The sequence below is a fragment of the Nothobranchius furzeri genome, chromosome 14 (assembly GCF_043380555.1).
Source record: "Nothobranchius furzeri strain GRZ-AD chromosome 14, NfurGRZ-RIMD1, whole genome shotgun sequence".
In the NCBI taxonomy this organism is placed as follows: domain Eukaryota; kingdom Metazoa; phylum Chordata; class Actinopteri; order Cyprinodontiformes; family Nothobranchiidae; genus Nothobranchius; species Nothobranchius furzeri.
Window position 1 is genome coordinate 9,877,905 of NC_091754.1, and position 22,865 is coordinate 9,900,769.

The 22,865-nt window shown below is 42.0% G+C and overlaps 1 protein-coding gene across 2 annotated transcripts in view; it reads right to left on the reverse strand.

The window, feature by feature from the left end:
* Positions 1–221: 221 nt before the first annotated feature.
* calcrla (calcitonin receptor-like a) overlaps positions 222–22,865 on the reverse strand; it is a 44,302-nt gene continuing 21,658 nt past the window's right edge. Inside the window, exons 1-13 of one of the 2 annotated variants that reach the window (XM_070543909.1) lie at positions 18,251–18,371; positions 10,160–10,268; positions 8,905–9,058; positions 8,001–8,111; positions 7,533–7,645; positions 7,183–7,274; positions 6,976–7,102; positions 5,432–5,585; positions 5,284–5,344; positions 4,893–4,959; positions 3,617–3,835; positions 3,098–3,139; positions 222–1,035 (exon numbers count right to left, since the gene is read on the reverse strand). In XM_070543909.1, coding sequence (XP_070400010.1) covers positions 814–1,035; positions 3,098–3,139; positions 3,617–3,835; positions 4,893–4,959; positions 5,284–5,344; positions 5,432–5,585; positions 6,976–7,102; positions 7,183–7,274; positions 7,533–7,645; positions 8,001–8,111; positions 8,905–9,058; positions 10,160–10,234 — 1,437 coding nt within the window. In that variant the 5' untranslated portion in view covers positions 10,235–10,268; positions 18,251–18,371 and the 3' untranslated portion in view covers positions 222–813. Of the gene's footprint in view, positions 1,036–3,097; positions 3,140–3,616; positions 3,836–4,892; positions 4,960–5,283; positions 5,345–5,431; positions 5,586–6,975; positions 7,103–7,182; positions 7,275–7,532; positions 7,646–8,000; positions 8,112–8,904; positions 9,059–10,159; positions 10,269–18,250; positions 18,372–22,865 lie in introns of those variants that run through there. The other variant, XM_015976970.3, reaches the window with a different exon arrangement.

Consider the following 22,865-nt stretch of genomic DNA (forward strand, 5'->3'; position numbering starts at 1 on the left):
ATTTCAATAATATGTCGACGAACCGCAGATTTTTGCATAATGGAAACCAGATTTTCATCAGTGAATTTTACGGTCTCACCATCAGCCATGCTCAAATCCGTCGATCAGGAATGGACTTTACATTCATTTGTAAATGAGATTCTGCAGCATGTGTAACGTCTCTGACTAAAACAAATCCCCTGACGGAGATCAAAACCTACTATGATTTAAAGGGTGCGTTTTGGTTAGAAATGATGATCATCTGCATTTAAAACATGAATGGTAAACAAGATGCTCTGAAATTTCATGTTAAGCTGACACAGTTTTCCTCCAAAAAAAAAAAGCATTAAATCATCTTTAATAAATACTGAATGGTACTGAATCTGTCATCTTTTGATAAACTAGAATGTGTTGAGATAAATCAAGTGTAAAATGATAAATGATGTGCTGTAATATATTATGATTTACATGTTTTTTTGTCCCATTTTTATTATTTGTGATGAAGCCAGAAGGTAAAGATGGCACAAACCGCTTCGTAAGAACTTAGTGTAACCAAAAGGTTTTTGTGCACAGTGTGATGAATAAAGAACAAACAGTCACTGGTTCTTTAGCTCAAAGCTTCTGTGAGGAAGAAAGATTGCAACCGTGTTCGGATAATCCAAGCTGGTCCCAGTCCGGCTGCTGGGAGCTCACCTCGCAGGAGGCTGATACAGAAATGTTTCCATCCAAATCCTCTTCCCTACATATTTCCTCAGCTTCCCTTGTTTCCACGGAACACGCTGCAGGTCTCAGGATGTTAAAAGGATGGACTGAGTTTAAAAAAAATGAAAGCTGTCAGGCGAAGGGACTTTCTGGTTTTAGGATGGAGACGTCCGTGTCGTGGCAGCTCTTCCCGTTCATGTGTTCTGATTGACCGTCGATGGTGTAGCAGCCCTGCACCTCAGTGAAGGAGGACGCCGTGTAGGAGGCCGAGCGCATGGCGTCCGAATGGTTTCCTATGCTGCTGCCAAACTGGATGTGATGCTGGTTCCAGTGTCGCCTCAGAACTGCTTGGACCTAATGAGAGAAGCTAGATTAGATATTGAGGGCGAGGATTTTGAAGAAGGGCTGTTCAGAGTCATTCTGTGAAGACTGCATCGAACCTGCAGTAAATGAATGTGAATCGGGTTGGAAATCTAGACTTAATCACAGTCTAATGTCTCAGTCATGAATGAACGAATGATCAATTTAATTCACCCATCATCATCAAAAATAATTCATGTAGACAGTAACATATACATATAACACATACGTACCTCCACAAATATGAATATTCATATCGTATCTATATTAGTATCTACACATTTTCCATACAATCACATTAAATTTGGAACATTTCATGACTGAACAGGTTTGGCAGAAGCAAAAGTTTATAATATTGCCTAACCTACTTACTTAATCTTTTTTTTTATTCCCTCGGTGACGATAACAACATTTATAAACACCATCGACCATCTTCAAATTAATAGTAATCAAAAATATTTTTACTGATATGTATTTTAAAAACGAACGCGTAGATGCTAATTTAAAATCTATTTTAACCTCACTCCAGAATTTAACTCCCATTATAGAGATGCATCTCCTTTTAGTACCTTTCTATAAACATACATACACCTCTTAAATCATAATTACTCTCCCTCTTTGCAAAAAACCTTGGGACTTTCTCAGGGAGAGACATTAATTTAGCTCTAAATGTAATTTTCATAATTTTATAATAGTACAGATCCTCAGTTTTCATAATGTGATTGTAAAAACAACGATCCGTATGAGCATAATAAGTACTTATTTAGAAGTCAAATTGCTTTTTTTAGTAGTTTTTATTTCATTTATGTGCTTAAATGTTGAACCCCATATTTCTATACATCATGACATGTAAGGCTGAGTTAGTGAGCCACATAATAAATGTAAAGCCTTAGAGTTTAACAAGTCTTTTACTTTATAGACAGGTTTTGTGATTTTTCCCTTTAACATAATTTAAATAATGTTTCCAAGATAAAATTATCCCCGGGTAGGGGGAGAGGTCCTACCTCAAGTGGAGGAGTTTAAGTATCTCGGGGTCTTGTTCACGAGTGAGGGTAGGAGGGATCGGGAGATCGACAGGTGGATTGGTTCGGCGTCTGCAGTGATGCGGATGCTGAGCCAGAAAGCCAGGCTCTCGATCTACGTCCCAATCCTCACCTATGGTCATGAGCTTTTGGTAATGACCGAAAGAACAAGATCGCGGATACAAGCGGCCGAAATGAGTTTCCTCCGTAGGGTGGCCGGGCTCAGCCTTAGAGATAGGGTGAGAAGCTCCGACATTCGGAAGGGACTCAAAGTAGAGGATCGAAAGGAGCCAGTAAAGGTGGTTTGGGCATCTGGTCAGGATGCCTCCTGGACGCCTCCCCGGGGAGGTGTTTCGGGCATGTCCTGCCGGCAGGAGGCCCCCGGGTCGACCCAGGACACATTGGAGAGGTTACATCTCCAATCTGGTCCGGGAACGCCTTGGGGTCCTGCCGGAGGAGCTGGTGGAGAAGGCCGGGAAGAGGACGGTCTGGAGCTCCCTAGTTGGGATGCTGCCCCCACGACCCGGACCCGGATAAGCGGAGGTAGACGACGACGACAACACAACACCAAAAAATTTAGTTTCAGACACTTTCAATTTCAGTATTTGAAATTGTTAAATTATGATTTCTTTGCTGTTTGGGGGGTTTAGGGTTAAGTGGGGTAATAGGATTTCAAAGAAACAGTTTTTTTTCCTACATTAAAGCTACAAGCCAGAGTTTTCAGGATTTTTGTGTAATTTTTTTTAGAAATTAAAGTGATAGTCTTACCATGTTCTGTGAGCATAATTGCTTTAGAAAGTGGGAATCTGTTTGAAATGCATCTTTTTCCAATAGAGTAGTAGTTTGTTCCTGATTCTGACTGCTGTATGTCTCAGGGTTAGGGTTAGCCGACTCCTCACAGCGACTCCACGCAACCTCACCTTTTACAAGCTTTAATGGGCTTTGTTGCATTTTTAAGGAAGAATGGAAGGTAAAACTGTTCCTGGTAAGAAAGAGAAAGCATGTAGGTCTTTAAATAGAAGTCAAGGACTTACTTCTCCATTGAAAAAGCAGAAGATGGTTGCCACAAGCAGACCCTGGAGTTTAATGAGAAAAAAAATAAGCAGAGTTGATCACAAATAAGATATCTGAGCTCTAAAGTCCCAAGAAAAAATTCAGGAGCTGAAATGATCTTGTGTTCAGAGCCTGTTGCTCAAGACGTGTTTTTCCCTGCACAGGGAAACTTGGGATAATTAGATAACAGCTCATCAACATCCATTTGGTTTCAACCCCCCTCAGCTCGGATAATTCATGCCTTCCTTCCTGCTGATCTTAACTGAAACATCACAATAACATCGTCTCCTCTTGGACTACAAAAATGCTTGGTTTAAAACAAAAATTGCGAGTAAAAGAGGTTCAGAAAACAATAATAAATACTTTGAAAATAAGGGAAATGCTAATAAATGGGTTTTCTCAATAAAATGCGTGTAGAGAAGTGACAGGAAGCCATTTTTAAATGGAAAAGAAGGTAAAGATTTAAAAAACAATTTCAAGAAACAATAATGCTTTCATACTTGATAATGCATCAGTATGTGCATGATATAGTCGTAAATCTCTGAAGAGACACGTCCTCCAGGCTTGTAGGGAAGCAGCACATACTGAATTCCCAAAAGTGGCACCAGGATGAGGGTGGCCCGGACCGCCTTCATGTAGAGGCTGGACTCTGCTTGATGGGTCACCTTCAGCTTGGTGATGAGAACTCGCACGATGTTCAATAAAAAGAACAAATTCACCTGAGGGAGAAAGGAAAACAAGGATTTAGCTTAATATCTTGACATGTGCATGTTGTGCAGGATTCAGCCTGCAGCCATGGAGCCACGGAGAGATCCTTTTGGGAAAGACAACCAACCTTCCTGTTTGATAACCAAAGTTGGGCAGTTGGCACTAAATGAGTCCAGGTCAGAGATCCCATCTGAGAGGTGAATCCCATTAATCAGCTCCAAGTAGGGATCCAGTCTCTGGAGTTTTTTTACAATCTGCCACAAGAATGTTTCATTCCGACGCTCCATCCAAAATTGGGTCATACAAGGAACACCTGCATTCTTCTCCCCAGCCTCTCTTAACCTCCTCCTGGAGGATCCCAAGGTCAGGGGCGGTCCTGGGGGACTTTCAGGGTGCCACTGCCACCTCGAGAGCCAACTTGGACTCTCCTGTGCTAAAGCAACTGTTAGGTAATAGCTGGTATGCTGTTTTTATTCCAGATTAATACAGTAAAGGAAAGTCCAAGCTACCTCCTTACAGATGTGGAGGAGCAGCGGCTCTAATCTCAGCTCACCCAGAATGACGAAGCTGACTGGTGGCTTCCTTTGGTCAGAATTCAAATACCAAGATCTGAAGTTAGAGTAAATGAGGAGCATTACACTGTGACTCCTCTCGTTCTTCAGCACAACCGACCAAATCTGGTCCATCCCATCATCATTAAAGAGTTAAGTCTCCTCAGCATGGAGCAGAAAATTCCTCTAACAATTCTAATCGATTAAATATCAAGCTAACTTAAAAAGTCGGCACCTCTCATTACTTCATTTTACATTACTACATCTTATGAAACTAAACTCATCGTGCTGACTCAGAGCTGAGGGACCAGTTTTCTCTGAAGCTGATTTGGTGAATTCCAGGAAAACGGCACGGGTGTGGGGGACCTCAGGGTGGATCCTCGGAGGACCAAATGCATCGATTTTACAAAGCAAACACAATTAAACATGGTCTGGATTCGTGTCCACACACACACACACGCACGCACACACAGGCTTCTTCTGCTCATTGTGAAATCATTGCCATGGGCCTCCTTACCAAGAGAGCAGCACAGATGGGACCATGGATGATGTAGAGCAGCGATGTTTTGGAGCTAATCCAGCAGCTGCAGAGGAACACAGATAAGGATGTTTATGCAGCAATATCAGGTTCTTGAGCTCTGATCTCTAACAGATTAATTTCTGCTAGTTCAGGGGTGACCTATCCCAGTCCTGGAGGGCCGGTATCCAGCATGTTTTAGTTTCAACCCTGTTCCAACGCACCTGATTTCAATCACTAGGTAATTATTAGACTTCTGCAGAGCCTGACGAGCTGCTGCACAGGTTACTCAAACACTGACTCAAGTGTGTTGGAGCAGATACACCACTAAAACGTGCTGGATACCGGCCCTCCAGGACCGGGATTGGGCACCCCTATGCTAGCTGCTTACTTGTCGTCATAGTAGTAACCTCGAGCAATGGCGTGGATGGAGGCAGGAATGAGAGGGAAGCCTGAAGGAATTAAAACAGGAGCGAACATAAAAACCTGTCTCTGTAGCCGGTTCATTTAATGATGAGGCACAAAAGTCCTGAACTTACCCCAGCCCAGAAGGTAATACCACATCAGGTGTTGCTTCTCAGCAAACACGGCCACCACGATCAGCGTGTGCAGATAGATGCCCTCACAGAGCATCCAGAAGTAGTTACACCCAAACAGGTAGAGATGCAGAAACATGGACACTTTACAGCTCATCTGAAGGAGAAAAACAGTAAAGTTTGTTTAGCAAACTTGGAACTAACTTTGGTATAGAGCTAAAAATAATCTAGAGAAATACTGAATTTTTCACTTTAATACAGTTAGTTAAGAAAAAATATTTAGTCTATAAACCAGGTGTGTCCAAAGTATGGCCCGGGGACCATTTTCGGTCATTTGAGTGATCTATTTTGCAGCTTTTCTGGAACCATGATTTTGTGTCTTTGGCAGGCTGTTTTGCACATTTTTATGTTCAACTTTTCCTTAATATGCCTTTTCTGGACCAATTTTGAGGAGTAAAAAGTTTAAAAATATTAAGTTTTACATGTTTTTATTTTTAAAAACTCCAACTTTTGTGGAACTTGGGGACCGGTGACAGTAGAAAATTTGGACGAACCCCCTATGTCATCACCTGTAGATTTCTGAAGAGCTGATTTGAAGCCCAGTGGGCAGGTTCCACCACCCATCTTGGCTGCGTGATACATCTCGTGACTCCCAAAAAATACAAAAACAGAGCTGAGAGCAGGGCTGTGAGGGTGTGGGCCAATGATTGACGCCCAACAAACTCTGAGACAATGTAGCCACGAGCTAAGTGAGCTAACCAAAGCTAACTGAGGTTGGCAAGTGTTTTTTAGCCAGAAAACCTCTGTGAGTGGAGAAAGAAGGAGGCAAACCATCAATGTTTTCGCTGACAGCTCATCTGCTACCTGCCACTCAAATGGACCCACCCCTAATAATTCATAATTTCAAGCTAATTGCACCTAAACAAAAGAGTGGCCATGATGGTAACCTAGATCTATTAAATCCAAAATGTTTTTGAACCAGGCTATAAGTTCATTTCTGCTGTGAACTTGACATTTTAAACATGGAAGTCAATGGGAACTTGCTCCTTTCTGGAGCCAGACCCTAGTGGATGATGGAGGAACTGCAGATTTTTGTTGCTTCTTGTTGGCTTCAATTTGGACAGGAGATTGCCCCTTGGTGGGGAATAACTTGATGGTTGTGGCTCTCATCTTAAAATCTGGACACCCCTGCTATAAACCCATTTCATGTGTTTTGATTGTTTGTTTTTCTTTTATTTGTGGAAAAAACCGACAAAATAAAATTTTATAATCAAGAAAGGAGCATTTGGTCAAAGACCTTTGGCCTTTTGTGTCTTTTCAACTGCAGATTGTGACAAATTTAGATAAAAAGTTTATATTTATGAGGGGAAAATCCATGTTCATTCAAGTAATTGAGTTAAGAAAATAACATTTTTTATTTGCAGCAGTTTTACAGCAAATTTATTTTAATTTCCATTTGCTCAAACAGCCAGCACGAGTAAAGCAACTCTGCAAACTGAACTAGAAGGAAATAAAAGAAAAACAGAGATAAAATTAAATAAACTAACTGGATTCCTCTGCACCAGCTCCTGGTTGTTCGCCACCGCCGTCAGCCAGATGATGGTGATCACAGAGTTCAGGACAAATGAGAAGAAGAGGTTTTTGTGAAGGGTGATCCTCTGGCAACTCAAACTTCTGCAGGAGGAAACATGAGACATTTCACTCACTTTAGCTGAACTTTCTTAAAATAAAGACTGAGGCTGAGATGAACTCACTTGAAATGAAAGAAAATAGCGAGGGAGATGAAAAGGGAGATGAGTGAGAGTCCGTGTCCGATAAGAGCCAAGTAGAAAAGATTCATAGCCGTCTAGGAGGAAACAAGAAGTGGATGTTAACTACCGGATCGCGTGACAAATTCCTCATGTTGGGATGCAACTAAACTCTGCAGCACATTTGTGCAATTTTGTTTCATTTAAAGCTTAAATTTCTGGAGGGTTTATTTATAATATTTGTTTCATAAAAAATAAAAATTAGTTTTTTATATATCATTTCTAGTAATGAAATTTGTAAATCCTTTCATCAGAACCTACACGAGGATTAATGGCAGCTTCATAAATGGACCCACCATCATGCCTTCATTGGTGTGCTCATTGCAGCGAGTGTAGTTGGTCCACGTCCGGTTGCTCTCAGGATGCTGAAACCACTGACCGCCATCGCTGCAGATCTTTGTCACCATTTCTGAAGGAAAAATACAAAAAATAAGTAAAAATTCTATGATAAGTTATGTCAAATCTTCAAAAGTTTAAATAAACTTGAGCAGATTTAAGTAGTAAGCCTTTATACAACCATACAATTCCCTACACAGTGGTTCACAATCTCCACCAGCTGCAAAACATAGCACTTTCAGTTCCTCCTGGTAGAAGCACACTCCAAATAATCACATGTATAATAAAATGTACCTTTATGCCTGTTTATGTTACTCGTTTTTATGGTCAGTTTAAAAAACCGGAGTTGAGATCTTCTGTGGAGAACTTTGAGTTAAGGAGAGGCGGCCTGACATTTATAAAATACAAGAACATGTTTCAGATTTCACCTGAAGGATCAAAATCCTGGAAGTAGTCGGGGCAGTGCTGTTCAGACGTGACTCCTGCTTTAGTGTCATCCCAGCACAGCCAGCCATCCCAGGTCCGATTGCACATGGGCTCTGAGGAGTGTTGTAAGAACATTATTTTATCTCTGCTCATGACACTAAACTGTATCAAGTATGGGTTTAAAATCTGTGTATCATTCATTCTTTCCATAGTCAAATAAAATTAAAAAAACAAAAGATGAAAAAGCAATTTAATTATTCAGAGGCTTTTGTAATTAATTCATCTTGAATAATCACATTTTAATCATTCAAGACAATTTGCGCCCAAGCTGATTTTTGAATCCACATTAATATTAGTGAGACACAGATAATATACAATCACCTACGTGAGTATATTTCCATAACCACAAAGTCTGTTTGATTACTTTGGTCTCATAAAGGTAGCCATTGTGGGATTCACTGGGATGTGTACTGAACTGAACACTAGGTGGCAGCAGAGCACTGCTAATATATAATTAGAGGTGTAGCGTAGAGTTCAGGGGAAGTTCTGCTGAGGGTTACAGGATAAATGCTGTGTGTGCGTGTTCCTCCTGCTGTAATAAAGTTCAAATAAATAGATAATGCCTGCCTGCTTTCTACCCACTAGAAAACATAATAGTAAAAAAATATATATTTCTTTCTTTTCGTCATGTAAAGCAGTTTGTCATGATTAATTTAATTGTAGTTTATTTTTGTTTTGGGTTCAAAGTGTTTTTTTTTTCAAATTAATCGCAATTAACACATTCAATTCCCACCCCTAAATTTGTGTTATTTGTTTTTGAATTGGATACAAAAACACAAATAAAAATCTGTTTAACGGTTTGTTTTAGAATATTTTAAGCAGAAAGATAAACCTAATTCTGGCTACCTTGTCTGCTGTGTGTGTTGTCCTTCATTATCTTCTGATAACACTCAAACTGCGCCGTAACGATCTTGTTCCTGGTGACTCCGATGTCATGGTAGACGTTGGTAGGATGCTGCTGCTGGCTTTCATTTACCTCCATGCTGGCTTTCACTAGAAACTGCAAGGATGTTGAGATGGAGAAAAAAAATCCATACATTCAATGAATTTGATTTTTTTTAAAGAAGTAAAAATGAGCATTCATTTCCTAGAACTGCAGAAAACGTGAGTAAAGAAAAATATATCAAGAAGTGAAAACAAAACAAAAATTAAAAGCAAAAATTTTTTAAAATGACAAATGCTTTCATAAAAAGATTTTTTTTAATTATGCATTATAACCATAATTACAACTCTGGACAGTTACCTATATTTTGCTATTGAAAATAAAATGCTGGATAAGCAGCTGAAAAGGATGGATGGAAATTAACTTTGGAATGTAACTTAAATTTGGAAAATTATGAATTATGAATAATTCCAATAAATCACTTAAAATGTTATTCATTCATCTTTTATTGTCCATTTATCCAGGGTCAGGCCGCGGGGGCAGCAGCCTATAGAGGCCCAGACTTCCCAATGCCCAGCCACTTGGGCCAGCTTCTCCGGGGGAAACCTAAGGCATTCCCTGGCCCGCTGAGAGACATAGTCCCCAGTGTGTCCTGGGTTTTCCCTTGTGTCCAGGAGGCATCCTAAACAGATGTCCGAGCAACCTCAACTGGCTCCTGTCGACATGGAGGAGCAGTGGGTCTACTCCGAGCCCCTCCCGAATGGCCGAGCTTCTCGCCTTATCTCTAAAGGAGAGCCCAGCCACCCAGTGGGGAAAATTCATTTGTAGCTGTGATCTCGTTCTTCTGGTAACTGCCCAAAGCTCGTGACCATTGGTGAAGGTTGGAACGTAGATGGACCGGTAAATCAACAGCTCTGCCTTCTGGCTCAACTATCTCTTCTCCACGACAGATCGGTACAACACCCGCATCACTGCAGACGCAGCACCAAGCTGCTTATCAATCTCCTTCTCCATCTTTCCCTCACTTGTGAACCAGACCTTGAGATACCTAGGGAAAGAGTCCTTCACTTCAGCCAGGACCTCATCCCTGAAGCTTTTTTTCATTTTTATTCAAATGTGTATTTGTTACACTGTTCTAGTGTATTGACATCATAATTAATTAAGACATGAATAAAAAATAACCATTTAGAGAAAACCACAAAGAACCTGTCTTCTTACCCTGGTTAAATTACATAACAGCATCAAAGCCGCCATCCGACTCCATCCAAATCTCCCCCACTTCCTGTCAGCCATGTTGGGATCTGATAACAATTCACCAGTTTCGGATCTGAAACAGAAGGAAAAACAACTGAAAACTCTGATAAGACTTCTGCTTAAACAATAATTCTTTAATTTGCAAAATAGTTTTTAGGCCAGCGTTAAGATGAACTTGAAGCAGAAATCGGATCCTCCAAAACAGAAGCTGCTATGAGTTCAGTAACCCACTAATCCTATGCGCTCTGAATTTTGACAGAAGCCATAAATTGTGACTTTGTTTACATCTATACTAGTTGCAGAAAGCAGAGAGTCCATTAAAGTAGAGCTGGAGGGGTTTCAATGCTGCTGCAGAGCCGACGAGGCAGGAAAAAACCCTCAGGAGGAGCAAATTTTCTACACAAAATAAAGTTTACTCAGGTAGCTGCACTGTCAGTCAATTTAGTCTTATTTGTTCGTCCAAGGTTCCATCCGTGCATCTCATGGGCCATTCCCATCTGTACCTGGTCGGCCCGGCCCGGATAGCATAGCTTGCTTACCTATCTTGGTGGCCTGCCTTTTTTCAGGGTGCAACGAGACTGTTTTTCAGCCCTCTTTCTGAGGGGGTCTGATTCAGGGCCAACACACCCACTGCTGACAGCAAATTCACACCTTCCATTAGAGCAAGCCTCTGATTGGTGGGTAGAATAGGCCCACATAGGCTTAAGGCATGCTCTGGGACGTAATTTTGGGGGGGGACGGGTGGGACATGTCCCCCCCACTTTTTCAAAAGGCAGTTTTGGTCCCCTGCACTTTTTTCCGTCCAAAAACAATGTTACGCTCCATTAAATGGATTTGGTTGAGCACTAGGACCGAAACGGAAACCGGTTTACTATTAGACCCGCCCAAAAGCTAATCTATTGGCTCTGCTGATACTTGCTAACGTATTATTGGCTGTTGCTGCTGTCACTCAAGTTGTAAACAGTCAGAACGTGCTCACATTGTTTTGCTAGTTTGGAGCCGCTAGGGAACACCGGTATTGAGTCACATCGTCAACTAGACGCTGTGTAATATCAGAGCTCAGCTCAGCTTCCATTACATAACATTTGAATAAGTGTTCATTTGTGAGTCTTTGGTAGTTAGGCACAGCCAGGAGGCAGCATGTCAAGAAAACGAAAAGTGGATATGAGAGACTTCTTTCAAAGTCAAAACGTAAGTTGGAACATGTGACACCCCTGCATTAAGCTCAGACTCACCTCCTCCTTCACAAACATACTCAAAACTAACTTTTACAAACTCATCTCCTCCACATAACTGACTCCTCAGACACAATTTATTCGTATTATTATAATTATTATTTTTTTTATTATTACTATTATCATCATAATTATTATTACTAGTAGTAGTAGTAGTAGAAGTGTAACTTCAAAACTTTTATCATTTAACTTTATTGTAAACTTATCTATTGCAATGTATATTTTCACATTAAAAAGCTCTGAAAAATGAACAGTATCATCGTCGTCAACAGATTTTTTAAGCTTAATGTCAAAGATGTACACTTTTCATTAGATTTATCTTATTTTTTCCATTTATTTTTTGTGTGTTGAAATGCAACAACTGTTTAAACACTTTTAAGGGAAAAAAACATATTTAATATGTTTTTATACACTCAAATGTTAGAGTGATGATCATGTGTAAAACATTAGTTCAGCATGTCCTCTAACACAGCAAATGAACAAACGGCCAGATCTCAGGAGGGACCGTTTATGTATAAATAATTTTTATACTTTTGACTAGGCCTGGGAAAGTAACAAATTTTGCTGGACGATATTTTGTCCAACAAATTGTTGATGATAAACGATATCATTGTCAACATTATCTAGACCAAAATAACCACTAATATAATGTTAATATATCATAATAATGCAAGTACACCCTTTAAAATGCAACAAATAAACCTTCATTTAACATTGAAATGTACAGAACCAGAACTTCTAAATGAATAAAAATAACAAACAAAAATTAAATAAAAAAGGAATCTCACTCCCTGTTAGAAAATGTTGCACCAAAAACAATAAAAAAAAGACCCAAAACAATAAATACAATGGCCTATCCATTGTCAACAGCCAAAACTGCACTTCAATAATGATAATAGATAAAAATAATAATAGAGTTGTACATTTTTTAACTTTTATATATATTGAGGATGGAAAAATTATTGAGATGGGCACGTGACGTGTCAAGGGGTCTTTACATAACACCCCCCACCCCAAATCCGCACAAGCCTGCTGTGTCCCCCCCACTTCTGAAATCAAAATTTCGTCCCTGGGCATGCTCAATTCATTATCATTCATTATCATGACGATTACCTAGAAGCTGAAAATGTCTCTGACTGCATTCCTTGCATACCTAAGCAAGGATGTGTGGAATCAACCGGGCCAGGCTGGGGCCGACTGGAGCTATCCAGGCAGGGCCGACCAGGTACAGATGGGAATGGCCCATTAAGTAACCAGAATGAGGGAGATTATTACAATCCTGCAGCAGAAGTGTTTTCATTTTAAAACTGGGACAGTTTAGAGAAGACGTGCAGAATGGCTTTTCGCTGCCATTTGAAATAAATAGACTTCGATAAACAAACAGAAGTAGGTCATTTATTCAGTCAGAGCAGCCCAAATGCACCCATTTCAACTCCAAGCACATTTCAGCATTTCTCTTTTCTTTCCTGTTTCGCACCAGCTTCGGCTGTTATCACCCCATTCTATGGCCGCTATCAGCTGAATGCAAGGAATTAGCTTGGAAACAAAAATCTGAATACATCTGCATCCAGTCAGATTAAAATAGGACTACAGGTGAGAAAAGAGTTTAAAATCCAGTCGGCAGGCATAGCTGAGCCCCATGGATGATAAATGACCCGCACTTGTATAGCGCCTTTCAGAGTCAGAGGACTCCAAAGTGCTTTACAGTACAGAGCATCATTCATCCATTCACACACACATTCACACACTGATGGTGATGACATCAGCGTGTCATCACCATCAGTGTGTGAATGTTTGTGAATGCATGCTACATTGTAGCCACAGCTGCCCTGGGCTGCACTGATAGAGGTGAAGCATGAGCACAGGCGCCACCGGTCCCTCCGACCGCCACCAGCAAGCGAGGTGGGACATAAGGACACAACAGCAGAATTCTCTATCCGGAGCTGAGATCAAATCTACAAACTTCTGATTACAAGACAACCTGCTCAACCTCTTGAGCTACTGCTGCTTTACATGTGCAAACTGTACGGGTGCCAACAGGGTTTGTCTGCGGTTTCCATGGCGGCACCACAGGGATCTCATTAAAATGATAAAACTCTGAAAACAAAAGATGGATTGTGTTTAGAGCTCGATGGTATTTTAAAGGTCATCCAACATTTTTAGGGTTCCCAGCCACAACTGTACCAACTCTTGTGTTTGCAAAAAATAAAATACAGAAAAAAATGTATACAGAAGCAAAAAATGCTGCTTTCTAATGATGCAAACCATGCAGTATTGGTTTAAATGTCACATCTAAACTCAAATGTTGCAGCAGATGGATCAGACGCACAAAGAACAAATAAACGAATAACTAAAAGAACTTGTTCCGCAACAGTTTGCTAATTGCAGCTCAGAGCTGAAAGAGCGACCTCCGCAGAAGCATCAAAACACTTCACCATGAGTTTGGGACCCAACAACAGAGTTGTGCAAACTGTGGGAGGCCCGCTGTTATCTGTAGTACCTGAGAGCTCCACTCAGGTGGTTAGCGGTGTAAACGTTTCACCAGTGATGACATCACCTTTTTTCACTGGATGAGAAATACAGTTTAAACATCTGCTGCCTTCCCACCTGATGCCAGATTACTGTCTGCTCTTATCAGCTCCTGCTGTCCCTGCAGAGATGTTCTGCTGCCTGTAAACATCCTCCCGCAATCACAGGATGTTCGGCACCCCACGCTCCGTGTTACAACCAGTTCCACCCAGTGGCATTCACACGTCCATTGAACTGGATTATACCTCCATTACTGTGTCATTCTAAAGCAGGATGTGGCCTTAAGTAGACGCCTGTTCCAACTGATGGTGTATATTTGCAGATTCAGCATAGAAACAAGTGTTTTTGTTGCACCGTTTGTGAAATCCATGCACATGTGTGTGCACACAGATTTTTAGTTGATTAATCAGGAAAAAGCTTCACTTAAAAACCCTGCTCAGCAATCGTGCAAAACTAGTGCAAACAACAATCTGCTGACAGCTGCGTTTTTCTAAAATCCCCAAAGAGTTCCAGTTTCACAGTCAAATACTTTAAAAAAAGATCTTCCTTCCTGAATGATGGATGAAATCCGGTGTAGAGGGAAGGCAAAAATAAATACTTGATGGATTGAGCTGTCACTCGCTAGTGTTGGGAGAAAAATAAAAGCACCAAAATGGCCACTAAGGTCCAAAGATTTTCATTTTTAACATTTGTTCTTGTTTAAATGTAAGAATGAACATGTGTCACTTTTAAAACTGGTTTAAATTAAAACACAATCTAAACTTCATTTAAAATTCAAATTCTTGATGCTACATTTGGTCTAATTAGTTTATAGTAGGTTAATTATGTGAGTAACAGGGAACTAATGAATCAAAATCAGTGTAATGAAAATGAAAAATAAGAGTGGTGAGCTGTTTTAGGTTATTTGTGCTCCCAAAAGCCTCGTGACAAAACAAAATCTGCTGGTTTCAAAGTTTGTTTGCATTTAAATCTTCGTGATTTAATTTTGCTGGAACCTCCGTCAACTCAAAGCCTTGTGCTAATTTGCATTTGCAGATTAAAAGGAGATAGCAGGTTATTTATTGTCCAGCTAATGTTGGGAATGCTGTCTGATAACGACTTGTTGGATCAGGAACAACTTTCCTTGTTTCTTCCTTCTTGTGAGATTTTTGTTATTTAAAGCTAACCAGCTTTCCGGGAGGGCATTTTCCACCTGAGTGAGGTAAAAAGAAAATAACCCTGGCTCTTCTGCTCTGTCATTCTGAGGATTAAGTGGGAAAAAACGATCATCCGTGATCATGGAAATTCCCGTGTGTGTTGGGCGCATGTGGGTATATGAAAAAGAAGCTTTTAGGTCGGATATGACTAATCGGATCCTCTGAGAATTACATCGCTAATTCAGCAGAGTTGCCTTCAGCCCCAAAACATTTCCCACATTAGCAGCAGCAGACTGGTTTTCCCATGTGAATGGAAAACCGCTTAAATCAGAGTCAAAGGTCCAGGACGTGTGAGCAGACCATCAGCAGATTTTTGCGGTTCTGGTTCTGACAGATCCACAGACTACAAGCAGCTTGTGTTTTGTGGTTTTAAGTCAGACAATAACTGCGATACCGAAGCATTCATGTCATCACATTCACACTCTCACCAGTGTGCCGGCCTCCTCTGAGGCATGCACATGGATCTGTTTACTGTGACACTGCAAGGAAGGGAGAAACTCGGCATTCTGGAGCTAACGTGCACAACGTGCACGAACTGAAAAGTGAGGAGAATCTGCTGCTGCTGCGAAATGCGTCGATGCTCTGAGACTTGTCTCTCGAGCTCTGGAAGCTGGACGGACAAAGACAAGGACAAGAATCCCAACGGTATTATGAATATTGAAAGAAAATGTCACTCGGAATCATCATCTAGGGCTCTTGGTCAGAGGGAGTGCTTGTGTGTCTGTGTGTGTGTGGGGGGGGGGGGGGGTTGCTTTAATTTGCTTACGCCTGAAACGTAAGCAAAGACATATTGTAAAGGTTTCAATGCAAACATGAATAAACACAATGTGCAAATAGAATTCAGCATGAATTGATATTTTATATAAGAATGAAGTGATTATTGGGCTGCAGGATAGAACGGATTGCAGCACTGTTTCCTTGCAGTAAGAACAGGGTTCCCACTCTTTTCTTGAAATAATTTTCCAGGACTTTTCCAGGACATTTTCAAGACTTTTTCAGTGTACAAGTCAAGTTATCATAACTGCGGTTTGCCGATATCCCGATATATTTAGAAACAGATATGATATTGTACCTACCCACACCGTTATTTTGACAATATAGTTGTGGAAAGATTTTTGTCTTTCACAAGCCCACCTGCTTTCCTCTACTTACAATGCAACACAACTAAAACAGAAGTTATTCTCTACTTTAGTTCATACCAGAGGTGTGACATTGTGGCATCATCAAGTCATCTCCATGTCCTGTTTTTGTTCTGCTCAGCAACTGAACCAGGTTAATCCACTGTGCTGAATGAAATCGTCGTCGTCTTCCTCCGCTTATCCGGGTCTGGGTCGCGGGGGCAGCATCCCAACTAGGGAGCTCCAGACCGTCCTCTCCCCAGCCACCTCCACCAGGACCCCAAGGCGTTCCCGGACCAGATTGGAGATGCAACCTCTCCAATGTGTCCTGGGTGGGTACTCTGAACTGGTATTTAGCCCATAAGCGCAAACTACAGTCAGGACCCGTTCCCCGACCCGAAGGCGCAGGGAAGCTACCCTCTCGTCCACTGGGGTAAACCCCAACACACAGGCAGAGAGTCTTGGGGCTAGCAAAAAGCCAGTTTTGAAAAGTTTTGAATTGGCACCGTCTTCCTAAAGCCGGGCGTACACTGTGCGACTTTTTCACTTTTTTGAGCCGATTTTCCAGTCGTGCGAGAAGCCACGACATCGGGGCGAGTTTTGCGTCGAGCAGTCGTGTAGTGTACAGGGGGTTATGAGAGGCGATTAACACCACGTGACCAGCCGCCGATCAGCAGTCGTGAGGTCGCACGGACTTCTGGTGTGTTTAATATTTCGCTCGTCCCTCGTGAGGGTATCGCACTGTTGAAGCGGCGCTGCGAGCTGTTGCGAGCAGCTACGATCCAAAAAGTATCAGAACCGCTCACGGCGCATGCGCGCGCAATCCTGCATCAACGCCGGCCGGTCGCTCGCTATTTCCCTAATAACACACGCTGTTCGTTTTTGTTTCTACACGTTTTTTTTACTCACAAAGATTGTCAAGAAAGCGTGTTTGTCGTGTTCATGTCAAATTAAACTGATCACAAAACACAGATTCACTTTCTTTATTTCGTTTTCCTCATCCAACCCCCATAAATCCCTGTGTGTCCTCCTGCAGCACTCCCGAAGGACAACAGGCAAGACAAAAAAGTCTGACGTGTTGAGTAAAAACTGCTATTTTTAGCACATTTTTAGGGCCGACGTGTTGCTACCAGACGTACAGTGTGAGCAGTCAGGTCGCATGCGAGAACTGGGTCGTACAGTGTGAGCACACGACTCGTGAGATCTGCTCTGCGAGGAAGTCGTACAGTTTGAGCTGAAGCTGAACGCTGCGAGTGAAAAAGTCGCACAGTGTACGCCCGGCTTTACATCACTCACTCCTGCCTATAAAGGACACAAAGACATATTTTGAAAGATTGTTACTGTTTATACAATAAATTAGGCCTACTTTTCAAACCTTAGCTCTTTCATATCTTTCATATTCTATGTATTATACTTACTGTACACACCACATTACACTTTACTGCTTATTCCACATAGTTGGATGTTTAACTGCATTTTGTTGTTCCAGTATTGGTCATTTTAGGTTAGTCCAGTCATCCAGAAACAAGATTCAGGATAGATGACTAGGCTAATATCTCCCGCTAACACCACAGACATATTGGACCTGAAAAATATTTTTTTCTACCTCAGAGATAAGTACTTGTAGTTGTTCGCTACCATTTTAGTCTGGACTGTACGTAACATTACTATGATAAATATATAGTTACCACTTAAAATCATTCTAGTTATTAATTTAGCCGTGTTGAATTCAATTTAATTACGTTAACAACTTTGTTCAATGACCATGCCAGTCCAGTTCTCACTGCCACCTGGCTGCGGTCTGTGTAGCTAGCTAAAAACAGTATGAACAGCTGAGGCTCTGTCCTCTGAGCACGTACTTAGAATTTTGATAGAATCAAATTCATGACATTTTTATCATTCACATATTTTTGTTTCTGCTGTTGGACGATATAACAACTATGAATTACTGAGTGGAGCGCGGGTCCGGTAGACTACCTGCTATCCGTTGCTATCCCGAAGCTCTCCTCAAGTTCACTCGTCTCATCGCATGAGTGAAAAAAACAAAAGCTCTCCGCTGCTCCTTTGTCACTCAACAGAGAGAAGGAGAAAAACCTCTCGCTCTATAAACTGCGATAACGCAATACTCGCGAACCGAGTCGCTACTTTTGGCCCTTCTTTAGAGAAATAAATCTAGGGGTGAAAAATCTGTAAATCTAGCCAAAAAGACAGTTGGAAAAACAGAAGTGGAACTGGAACTGAAGGAGATTATGCAATCTGATTGGTTGGAAGCGTCATGTGGGGCGCTGTGCCAGCTAGATGCAGAAATTAAAGGAGAAGCGCTACAGCCCAATATTGCCCAAAATGTTTAATCCATTTGTTTATCCACAAGGATGGAAAATTATTTTCCAGGACAACTCAAAAATTTCCAGGACATTTTGCGATTCCCCCCATTTTCCATGTGTTTTCCATGACTGGAAAATTGGACTATCATTTTCCAGGTTTTCCAGGTTTTCCAGGACGCGTGGGAACCCTGAAGAAGGCTGCAGGTTAGAAACCCAGCTGCACCCTTTCTTTGTGGAGTTGGCATGTTCTCCTCATGCATGCATGGATATTCTCCAGAGACTCCAGTTTCTTCCCACAGGGCAAAAATCTGCATGTTTGGAAATTGGAGACTCTTAAATTGTCCCCACGATGTGAGAGAGTCTGTGCATCTCTGCTGGGTTGGAGACCTGTCCAGGGTGTCCCCCACCCCTCCCCCAATGACACCTCTAGATAGACAATAGAGCTCCGGGAGTTGACATCACGTTTCCCGGCATGCAACAGTTCAAATCGAAACGGCGCCATTAGGCAGGCAGAAGCCAGCAGCTGGACTATTTGTTATTGTCAGAAAACTCAATCAGACAGGAAATATGGTAGATTCCTGTTGTGCCCCAGGATGCAGAACAGACACAGACAACATAAGGAATGAGCCATCTACAGGATTCCCCAAGATCCGGAGCGCCGCAAACGTTGGATCGTTGTAATAAAACACACTAGTGACCGGGCTAAAATGAAACTGTGGGAACCCGAGAGTAAAGGATTTCACTTATGCAGCGACCACTTCATATCAGGTACTTAAACCAACGTTTCCTCAAGTGTGTATGGTGTGTATTTTAAATACTTTTATTACGATTCTTAGTGGGCTTCCTAAACTTATTTTGGCGTGGCTTTTTCTGTCTTATTACTCACAGCAACAAGTAAACATCACGTAAAACGTTGCCTCGTGAGTTCTGCGTGCTGCCGTTTACGTGTTTTATGATCACAGCAATTAACCGGCTAAGCTGTATTTAATTTTTAAGCAATGGTTGATCAATTGTCAGATCACACATAAAAAGCACTTTGGATTGCTATTATCTGTCTCACCGAGACAGATCCTGAGACGCTCCTGCCTGACATATTTATTTTATTCACGAAAAAAAATCAAACTAGTGATTTCTCTTGGTGTTCAGTTTATACATTCAAACAGCACAGCACTCTGTTTAAACTACTTACGTGTAAATCTGTTATTTGTCCATTCATCCATCCATTTTCATCCGCTTATCCGGAGTCGGGTTGTGGGGACAGTAGCCTAAGTCGAGAGGCCCTGACTTCCCTCTCCCCAGCCGCCGGAGCCAGCTCCTCCGGGTAAATCCCAAGGGGTTCCCCAGCTAGGTCCAGTAAGAAGTCCACCCCGACAGCTTCTGGCGTCAGAGCGGGCAGTAGCGTCGAGAGTCCCAGACCTCTCCCCAGCTCCTCTGGCCGGGGGAATCCCAAGGGGTTCCCCGGCCAGGTCTGGTGTAGCCTGCTCCTACAGCTTCTGGCATTTTAAAAAAGTATCCCAGGGGCACGGTAAGGGTCGGAGATGTTTAGTCTATTTAATTTCTGACTATATAAAACGATTTCTTCGGTTTTAAAGTGTGAAGTAAACTCAGACGAAGTAAAATCCAAGCGGATCCCGTTCACGTTCATGGTTACATCTGTGTTTGTTTACCTTTTTTTCCTGCCAAAATGGCGTCTACTAACTGAGAGTCACGTGGGGTCTGGAGCTCTATAGCTCCCCAGTGAGCCTAGTAAGGATGAAATACTTAAAGAGCAGGTCAATTGTGCCTCACGTATCAATTTTAAAAACTGCAACATTAGTAGGCGTTGCCTGGCAGACCGAGGGCGGAGTCGCGGCAGTGACGAAGACGATGGGTAACGACCAAGCCCCCACAATGGAGCTCTAAAATAGAGTCAAACCTGGAAGTACCAAAAATTGAAGTTCCACCCTCATCCGCTGGGGGCTGGTGTCAGAAGCGAGCAAATCCTCATTGACTCCCATGTTAAAAATACCAATTTCACAGCAGAAATAAACATGTTTACAGCCTGGTACCAAAACATGTTTTTTGTTTAAATGATCTAGTTTACACTCATGACAACTCTGAGGGGGGTGAATTCTTTTCTCACTTTTCTGTTTAAGTGTATTAAAAGCCTAAAATTCTGTATAATTAATGAGCATCCGACCCACGTGACCACAGAGCTAGCTCCGTGGAAAGGCCTCAGTAGAGCCTCGGTCTGGCTTGGAAACTGCTCCGGGAATTTGAGTCTCTGTGTTTGTGTATTCTTTTTTGGATATTATTTGTGCAATTGTTGGACAAAATGACTTGCTGTGGTATTAATTGTCCAAGGAGTCTCCACTTCATTTTTTTCGGTAAGTAAAATTATATTTATGTATTTTAGGTCACTGCCAAGCTGAGCTTAGATTTTAACCATGAAATTTAAATGTAATAGGGTAAACCCAGTGCATGCTGCACTTTAGAAAATGGGTTGAAATATCACATGTTGGTGGAGCTGGGTTCCAACTATTGGCTTGTGGAGCTCTCGGGAGACCGATGTTTTCCACCAGGTTCTCCCCTGGCTTTGCGGCTTCTGTTTGCTGCGCAGAATGCCGGCTGTTTCTCCCCGCAGCTCGGCGCATCTCTGTCTGATCGCGGCTTCTGTTTGATGCGCGGGCTGCCGGCTTGTGGAGCTCTGGGATGGAAACCTTTCCACCCGGTTCTCCCCAGCAGCAGCTCTGCGCATCTCAGACCGCAGCAGCACTTGTCTGCTGTGCGGCTGCCGGCTTGTGGAGCTCTCAGAGAGCTCTGTGTTCCACCCGGTTTTACCCAGCGGTCAGCCCGGCGTATCACAGTTAACTCCGGTTGTACCTAGGTTGCTACCTCCGTTAGCTTAGCTCCCACCTCCGCGTTAGCTTTGGGTTAGCCAGGGTTAGCTTCAGGTTAGCTTGTAGCCAGTGGCGGCTGGCCAGTAGAGGGCGATAGGGCGCCGCCCTCCCAGTTTCCCCTGTGTTTTTAATTTTTATTTTTAAAAATAAATAAATCAAATTAACAATAATCACATATTCTAAGTTAATTGTGTGTTTTGTAACAAAAATAAATCATATATGTATATATATCTATATTGGTCTCTGCCGGTCTCTGCCGAGCGGTGGAGGCTGTGTGCTGTTTTTCAATCGCCCAAACAGGACGGGACCAGTTGTCCAATTGCTGACAAGAAAATCAAAGGGTAGGAATGGGAATGTATCCAATCAGCGTCGACGTTGTTTCAGAACGTTTCAGAAGCATGATGGGCGATAGAGCTACCGCCAAGGCTTTCGTTGATGTTCGGTAGAACTCGGAGAGTCTCGACTCCAGCACGTTTTGACGGTTGTGACGCAGACGTAGACAGTGCGCCTACAACATGGATACCGGATCTCAGCAGCCACTGAATTCAGTTCGGTCTCCTCCAGTATCCGTTCGAGAGGAGAACTATGGTGGAAAAACGTAATGTCAAAGAGCTTGGACCAAATCAGCCCGACGTAAAGATAAGCCAGCAGGAGAGGGAGAAGGGTAAACTGTACACACAACGCTTCTCCCAAAATTGGTACACCAGGAAGCAGTGGCTAGCTGGATGCAATCACGCTAATGCGTTATTTTGCTTTCTGTGTTTGTTATTCAAAACGGCTGGGATCCACAGAAGGTGGATGTGGAACTTGTGTCTCATTGGGGACTCCATTCATTTTCTGACTGAGGAATGCAGCGCATCAGTGCAGCAGCCAACAAAGAAACGGAGGACGTTTGGACAGGGAGAACAGCAGCTGGGTGCAGAGGTAAGCTGTACATTACATTTCTGTAAACAAGACAATCAGAATCAGAAATCCTTGGTTGTCCCACAAACCGGGACATTTGTTTAATAACATGTACATTGTTTAATGTGCAATAACTGTAAAAACTAATTTCAACACACATACCTATTATACATATTTAATCATGTAAATGTGTATTTCAAGTAAATTTGTACATACATCAATCTGATTCTATTTTACTTGTTACACTTCTGCTGCAGCAAACAAATTTCCTAGCTTGGGAAGTGGGAAATATGACATTTGTAAGAGGATACTGATGACATTATTTCCTATGAAAGTGTTTCCACTTTCCATAAGTCCTAACAGTGTAAATTTCTGGCATTTTGTCTAAGTAGTGTTTACTACCATTACTGTAACAGTGACCTGCTCATAATTGTTCGTGTTCACTCAAATGTTGAAATTAAACAAAATGTTTTTGTTACTTGCCTC